Raw genomic sequence first — 8,743 nt, forward strand, 5'->3', positions numbered from 1 at the left:
CATTATAGTATTCCCAACAATCCAACAAAAAGATGTGGTAAAGAACTTCACTGCTGATTCAAACAAATGACCTGTTGCTGAGTGTCACTTAGTAGGAGTGTTTATAAGGCATGTTAAGTTTACCTTGTAGCAAGATGAAAGGGCAAAGTCACAGGGGATAAGAACAGAAATTGCAAGAGACTGCTTTGATTGCAGGCAGGAAAGGAAGTGACTTGGGATGCTTTGAAGAATGTGCTGTGTGTAAATGAGAAAAGGTCCATGTGCAACCAAAGTGAAGTTCTTACAGATTTAATGTGTACTAAATCCTCCTTCTCTGTAACTACCATTTTCTATGCATACATTTCTAGGTATATAGCATAGTCTGGAAATATCACAGAGAATGTTAAGTCTCCCATTCAAGATGTTGTCGGCCGTAAACTATTAGTTCTAGTAATTCAAATGAATACTTGGGATCTACTTCAAATGCTTTTGTTCTTTTTCCAAACTGCCAGCATATCTTCCTTCATGGGGAAAGTCTTCAAGTGAGGCAAGGGAATTTCAAGGTACTGATATACGGCTATAGTTTTAGCTGAGGGTGGAAAATGTGACTGATTCCTGCAGTGAGTCCAAGATTTTGAGGTTTTTTTTTAATCTCTCAGACTGTACTTTAGATTTCAGAACCAGGCTTGTAAATTACTTTTCATCTGCTATGATAGTTGGCATAAAACTTACCAAGTGAAAGATAAGGTAATAAAAACATGCTAAAGAGACTTTGTCATGTTTTAATGATAAAATTGCTACCTTGCATCTAACATCACTTATCCTGGATTTTTCAGTTTTCTGTTTACAGAATTAGGGTGCTGGGTTCCTTTATATATCAAGTGAGTGTTTAACAACAGAGAATAAGTAGAAATGATTTTCTGATATCAAGAGGAAAAAACTAGCCATTAGACAAGGATAACTAGTAGGCAGAATGCTGTTTGTACTATCTTTCAAGTTTTTCCCAGCAAGTACTTCATGCGACCATTTGTCATGGAATTTTTATTGAACCAGTAATTATTCAAATCTTAAATATATATATAAAATTAATTGTATCTTATCACCCTAGTAACTCTTATTTTGATTAGCTAAACACCAAATTCTTAAACAAGGGGAACATCTCTCTTTTACCTAATTGAAAATATGCGGTTCTAAAAATGCCTGATTAATTCTATAGGCACTCAGTTTCCTGCCTTTGTTTATGTCCACAACAGTCTGCATTTCAGAAAGGTGGAGTATTTTGATAGATATGTTCCAGCTCAGCCCCTTTGGGATCCTTGAATGAGTCATCTCTGCTTTCCTTAGTCAATCCCTCTCTCCTTGCTCAGAGTAAGTCCAGCATATCAATAAATGAGCTTCTCAGAAAACAGCTTTGTGCTAACTGCTTTACCTGAAATGAATAATTGGAAGATTGGGGGATACTCTTCTAGACACTGCTCTTTATCCTTCAGGAAGTGGAAAAGCTGTGATTTATGGCAGCCTCACCAGCTAGAATCACAGGATCGCAGAAGGCTTGACATTGGAAGGAACCTCTGGAGGTCACCTTGTCCAGTTGCCTGCTCAAGCAGGGTTGTGTAGAACCATTTTCCCAGGATCATGTTCAGATGGACACACCCAGGGAAGCTGGACACTTGTGTCTGACTGCTCAACATGTCTGGATCCTGGCTGGCAGTCCAGCTCCTGCATGTAGTGGTCCCAGTGCAGGCTCAGACCTCTACACAATGTCAGATGTCTTGCTCAAAGAGGTCTATTATTTTCACTGTTTCTTTCTGGTTTAGATGGTCACCATAAGCTGTCAATGGTCTTATTTGTGACATCAATCCAGGCCAGTGATTTTGAATCTTTCTATGGCCAAAGCCAATTAGCTGTTGTTACCTGGGTTACTATCACCCCAACTATGTTATACGGTTGTAAAATTGTTAAAAGTTTGTTTGTGCTACTTCTTTTCTTTTCTGTGCATACCTAGACCAACAGAGACATGACAGAAGTAGTCCAGAGGTTTTGAGTTCTCTGTTCTTCATTTGTTTTCCCAGCAAATAAAAGAATCATCTAATGAGTTAGAGGTAGTGTTGGTCTCACCTGAGTGGTGCTTTCAGGCAGGTGTTGCTCCGTTACAAACAACTAAAAAGCTCAGGTAGAAATTCACTGGAAAACTGCCTTTTTTTCAGCTGGGTGTTACTTTGGATGACCTTCCTAATGTAAAAACATTTGAAGGTCATATTTTGTAGATTAAGTGGCAAGAGCCAAATAAACAATCAAGTGTCTCTAAGGAAAGAAAACTGAGTCATTTTCAACAGCAAGGTGCTTAATGACAGTATGTTTTTAATAATAAATTATGGGTTGGGTTTTTTATAGCTATAGGAGCTGGCAAATTTTTCACATTTCATACAACCTCATAGCCTGTTCCAACATGCTAATTTGTATTTACATTTGCATGTTTATCCATACTTCTGTGAACATATTATCTTCTGAACACCAGCTGAATTGGCTGATCTTTCTCAGCCCAGCCAGAAGACTAATTCATCATGTAATACAAAACAAGTTCATATTTGAGTAATAGAGAAATATCTGTACTTTACTGTTAAGAAACATTGAATTTTATCCCAAAAACCCACTGTTTCAAGTGCTGAGGAGTGGAACAAACTGAATCAGGGAAGCTGTGCCAGGAATTCGAGCTATTCCATTCCATCAGCTTTTCTGTCTTAAAACATGGTTTCTAAGCTTTCATAGTTTTAACCTCTTAATTGTAGACAAACTTTGTCATCTCAGTACAGTTGCAGGGGTTTTTGTTACACTATTCATTTTCAATAGAATTAAATGACATTTGTATCTTACTTTTAGCCACAACGTGTATGGCATGAATATAAGTATATTTTTTTTAATATGAATAAGTCTGGTTTTGATGGAATTAAATATATTTTTGGAGTCCTTTCAAATAAGAATTGGAGATAATGAATTATGTATTTCTCACAGAGTAATGTTTGACCATTTTGCTAGTGATTGGTTTGGACTCGGATCACAGAATCACAGAATTTTAGAATCAGAAGGGACTTTTAAAGATCAACTAGTTCCAAGCCCTCTGCCATGGGCAGGAACACCTTCCACTAGACCAGGTTGCTCAAAGCTCATCCACCCTGGCCTTGAACACTTCCAGGGGTGGGGCATCCATAACTTCTCTGGGCAGCCTGTTCCAGTGACTCACCACCCTCATAGTAAAAATTTATTCTTTATATCCAATTTAAAGCTACTGTCAGTTTAAAACCATTGCCCCTTGTCCTGTCACTACAGACCTTGGTAAAAAGTCTCTTTCCATCTTTCTTATAAGTCCCCTTTGTATTTTGAAAAGCCACAATAAGGTCTCCCCAGAGCCTTCTTTTCTCCAGGCTGAACAACCCCATCTCTCTCAGCCTGTCCTCGTAAGAGAGCTGTTCCAGCCCTCTGATCATCTGGGTGGGCTCCTTTGGACCTTCTCCAACAGGTACATGTCCCTCTAACTTTGGGGGCTCCAGAGCTGTACCCGGAACTCCAGGTGGGGTCTCAGCAGAGCAAAGCAGAGGGGTAGAATCACTCCCTCAACCTGCTGGCCACACTGCTTCTGATGCAGCCTAGAATATGATTTGCCTTTTGGGCTGCAAACGCACATTTCTGGCTCATGTCCAGCTTTTCAACCACCAGTACCCTCAAGTCCTTCTCCACAGGGCTGCTCTCAATCCTAACATCTCTGAGTCAGTATTGATATTGGGAATTGCTTTGACCCAGGTGCAGGACCTTATACTTGGCTTTGTTGAACTTAATGAGGCTCACATGGGCCTACTCCTCAAGCCTGTGAAGGTTCCTCTGGATTACATTCCTTTCCTCAAGTATATCAGATCTTTGTAGTGTCTTCCTTAAAGTAATCAGGTGATTCTACTTTTTGTCTGTACCTTGAATTTTATTGCAAAAAGAACATGGGATGGGAATTTCTCATAACTCCAGATGTGGACCTCTCATAAAAGCAGTTGACTTTTAATTCGCTATTTACTTCTCTCAAGACATAATTCTTAATATATGACTTCCAAAGAGACAGTAAAATACAAATCCTGTTTAATGAAATACTTGAGCACAACAGTGTCAATTAAGAAAGAACTGATTAGTATCTTAAAAACCTTTAAAACCAAATCTAGTGATGCAAATAAGCATCTAGCCTAAGTATTTCAATTAGCAACCAAGTCTGCATTTTTCTAAATTCCAATAGGTGTGGATCACCTTAATTCAGAATTACTTTTTTTATATTGAGATCAACTTTGACCATTATGCAACATTCTTTATTCTCCTACAAAATTGTCATTTCTGTTAGGAAACAAAATATTTCCAAAAGATAAACCTCTTAAAACAAGCCACTCTTCTTCATTACCTAGTGTCAGCAGTCACACTACATTACTTTGTTCTCCTCCAGATTTTAGCACTTCAGCAAAACATGGAAGTATCACATAAGAAATACATATTTGTCAGGTTGCTGTATATGATGTTTGTTTGTTTTTGTGGTTTATGTTGGTTTATATTCTACCAAAGCAATATAAGCAGTTTTTAATATTTTTGCAAATATTTTTGCAAATGTAGGTAAGGATTAATAAACTGGCACTAAACAAAATTTTTATACCTTGAAGTCAATTTGATGGATGAGGGCTTTTAATCCAAAGTAAAAGTAAATAGAAATGTTAATGAAACAGCTTTTTCTCTGTATGGTGGTGAGGGAGCATGTGTCAGGCTTACAAAATGAAGTAAAATTCCACATCCAGAAGCACAGCTCAAGTCAAAAAGGATGTGATTCACAGCTGGACAAGAAAAACCTCCTCCATTATCTTGCTGGAAAATGCAGCTGTGCTTGTTTGAGCTGTGAAGGCACAGCTGTCCCTGGGGCTGGGAAGTGGGTCACCAAGCTGTGTGACTCAAAGTCTCCCCCTTTATTCAGTCCTGTCACACTGTGTCGTGGAGACTCTTTCCACCCTAATACATCATATTCTGTATTAGCAGGTTTCATATATAATAAATTGCTCCCAAGAACTCTTCAGTGTTTTTTTTCATATAATTATAGAATGTCCTGAGTTGGAAGGTACTCACAAGGATCATCAAGTCCAACTCCTGTCCCTGCATATAACAACCCCACAGTTCACACCAGGTGTCTGAGGGTGTTGTCCAGTCTCTTCTTGAACACTGTCAGGCTTGGGGCTGTGACACCTCCCTGGGAAGCCTGTTCCAGTGCTTCACCACCCTCTGGGTGAAGAACCTTTTCCTAATGTCTAACTTAGATCTCCCCTGGCACATCTTCCTGCCATTCCCTTGGGTTCTGTCATTTGTCACTGTTTTCTGTCCTTCAGGTGTTCACAGAGTAGCCACAAACGCTTAGTTCACTCTCTTTGTCATTTGGTTCTGGCAGGTGAGAAGCCAGGGCTGGAGCAAGATGAAGTGAAGCTGCAGAACGCCAGCAAGCAGATTGTGCAGACTGCTATCCTCCGAGCAGTGCAGCAAGTTTCCCAGGAGAGCCAGCGAAAGGAGAAGCGAACAAACAGCAGTACGAGCCTCCAGCTAGAAAGGGGAAAATTAACCAAGAAGCATGAAAAGAAGTAAAGAAGCAGATTGTTTTCTTCAGTCCTCCAGGCTGCAGTGTTTTCAGCCTTCTCTTTAGTATCAGCTGTATTGCTAGGCAATGTTACTCTTGTAAAGCAAACCAAAGTATAACCACACCTAGACATAGGGTAAAGCTGCAATAGTCCTCAGCTGAGAAATATTAAGTGCATTAGATGACTAACTCCATATTTATGCAGTGCCTCTTAACAGAAACAATAACCATAGCTATAAAAGTAGTTTCAAGCACAAGCTCTTAAGGTATGGGCTAATTCTCAAAATCTTGTGAGTGCACTTTCATGTAAATTCTGTGTGCAATGTTTATGCCAGTTCAGCTGGACAGACTCTTCTCTGAGTTACTGGGTTCACTGAAGATGTCTTCACTGAAAAAATAGTTTACTGTTGAGTGTAGCAGAATGCTTTCAGGCTGCCTTGAAGCATGTGTTTGTACTTTGCTTTAACCTGGACTCTATGAAATGTCAGTGTAAAGTGGATTTGGTAAGTTCCATGAACCAGTTACTTTTTCCATCTTGGGGAAAAAAAAAAGCAATCCAGTAAGACTACAGTGGCTACGATCTATGACTGTGATTATAGACCTCTTATCTATGTTTTTTTTTAAAGAAGTTAAAAGAAATACTGAAGTTTTAGTCTACTTATTTGAAATACTTCTATACTTCTGCAGAAAAAAAATCACTTGTGCCTCAATTATTCCTTTTTATTCTTTTGATACTGAATAAGAGGAACTGATGTGCTAGCACAGAGTTTGCCAGCTTTTCCTTCAGTTTTGTAAGTTTGCTGGGAACTGATTTACAGAAAGTGAAGACTGGAGTGGCTTAAAAAAAAATGTTTGAATTTATTAATGTCTCGAAGGATGGAAATATATTGTCTGAATGCTGTCATGGTAGATATCTCTCACCTGCTGGGCATAAAGTGACTTTAGACATTTGGAATTGTTACACAGATTCACCTTAAATAGCACTGCTTTGAGTAATGCAGAACTTTAACCACTCTGTGTAGCTGAAGGAATCCATGGTGTTTCTGAAAACACAAATTAAATAAATGTAGGTTTCACTTTTGTGCTCCCTTACTGTAATAACAACTGCACTATTACACATCTGAAATGAATAACAATATATTTGATTCTAGAAATGGCTTTTAGCTCTGATTCATCTGAATTCTTGTAGTAATACACCTAGAAACATAGAGAAACAGATGCACAGGATCTGCAATGAAGGAGACAAACTTTCATAATTGCTTTTCTACTCAGATGATTCTCAAAGAGACTTTCTGGTTTAAGTAATTGGTTATTACTTACTGTGTCCTACTGCTTGTGTTAAACAATTTCAGGATTCTTTCTCATGGCCGGAGGCTTAGTCATGAATAGTCACATACTGTACTATTAAGCCTTTGAAATCTGCTTGGTTCGATTTTTTTTTCTGATTTAACGGCACTGACTCATACCAGACAATGATTTATCTCAATCTTCATTCACTTAAAAATGCAAATAAGAATTCAACCTGATTAAAGTTGTTCTAAATCCTCTAATAATGAAAACTAAATTGGATTGCAAGTACACAGTTGGTTCACTTCTATAGACATTGGGTGAATTTTCCCTGCCAAGCAAACTTTCAAAGATAGAAGTAGTTCAGTCTTGAGGTATGTGTATGTTTGTAGTAATAGTTATTTTTCATCATTAGCTTTTTCATCAGTTGACCTTTTGTTGGGACATAGCTCATTTCTAAGCCCTCTTTGCATCTTTGCTTTCTGAGAGCCTAGAAAACAGATAATGAGTCAAGGTTCATTTCCAAGGCTGATGGGTAAGAGCAGTAGATGGGGGTAAGCAAGACTGTTGGAGAGACTCTGTGGTGCAAAATGGTGTTCGCCATAGACTTGCTTAGAGTGCTGTAGGACAGAGAGCTACATCCCATTTCTTCAGGATTAGTCTGCTACTTCTAATGCTTTTTCTCCCCAGAAATTTGCAAGGTGTCTTCTTTTATGTTCCTGGTAATTATGTTAACAATCTTCATGTAGCCTAGAAACTTCTTTACTTTTCTTTTTTTTTTTTTCTTTTTAATAATCAGATTAGAAAAAGGAATTTCAAAAGCCAGTAAATTCAGGTTTTTGCCACAACTTCATATGAGCCTATTCCAGCTCTCCTCCCATCATACTGTTCTACAATATCACTTTACTGCCTTAGCCTTTTTAGACACACCACCACTCAACCATTATGTCATGCACGTCCTTTTCAGTCCTGTCAGACATCTAGTATCTTGGAGAGAGAAAAATAATAGGAAGCCTCCCAGAGCCTTGAGGAAGTTCTCTATGGTCACCTATTAAGGAAAAACAAATACTCTAGAGTAAATAGTGTTGTTATCCCTGAGAGCCAAATAATGTCTCTCCTATCTATAGCATATAACCCTAAATTAAGGCATGCATTTAGTATCTTCTATTGACAAAGGGTGTTCTGCACACCACTTGCATCCAGGATATGTAGAGATCTGTACTGCATGTGAGAGAACTGCACAAAAGAAAACTTTACCCTTGGCTTGTTGAATGCTTACTGTATGGTGAAAGCGGGTATTTTTGGTATCTTCACTGACAGATTATATTTTCTGGAGAAAATACAGACTACAGAAATCATTACAGATGTGATGCAGGTCTGACTACAAATAAATAAACTCTTAAATACACTCTTAATACCTTACATGTCTCTGTTTTCTCTTGTCAAAAGAAGGGAAGCAATTTTCAGATTCACTAGACAGTTGTATGAGGCAAGAAATGTGCTCGTGAGGTTTGCAGTAGGAAATGCATTATTCAACACAATAATTCATATCTTAAAAGTCCAAGACAAAGTGGTGTCTATATGTATTTAAAACAAACTCACCAATTTTTAGCGTTTATAGTAAGTAGAAAGATGCACAAACATGTGAAAGTAGACTTAACACAAGTCTTTCCACAAAGAAGAATCAGCTGTCTGTGGCTATCCTGCACTATGTTTGTTATGTTTTCATTCAGGTTGATTATTGCAATTTTATTACCATACTTGTACTACTCTTTGTAGTTTAATCAAGCAACAGCACTTAAACTGAAATTCACATGGCCACGGCAGGATTTTGTAAGA

General features: G+C 38.2%; 1 protein-coding gene across 1 annotated transcript in view; it reads left to right on the forward strand.

Moving 5' to 3' along the window:
• AKAIN1 (A-kinase anchor inhibitor 1) overlaps positions 1 to 8,323 on the forward strand; it is a 30,572-nt gene extending 22,249 nt beyond the window's left edge. The window contains exon 2 of the mRNA XM_005515004.4: positions 5,435 to 8,323. Within this exon, the coding sequence (XP_005515061.1) occupies positions 5,435 to 5,625 (191 nt within the window). The 3' untranslated portion in view covers positions 5,626 to 8,323. The remainder of the gene's footprint in view (positions 1 to 5,434) is intronic.
• The last annotated feature ends 420 nt before the right edge of the window (positions 8,324 to 8,743 follow it).

This window comes from Columba livia, chromosome 2 (genome assembly GCF_036013475.1).
Source record: "Columba livia isolate bColLiv1 breed racing homer chromosome 2, bColLiv1.pat.W.v2, whole genome shotgun sequence".
In the NCBI taxonomy this organism is placed as follows: Eukaryota; Metazoa; Chordata; class Aves; order Columbiformes; family Columbidae; genus Columba; species Columba livia.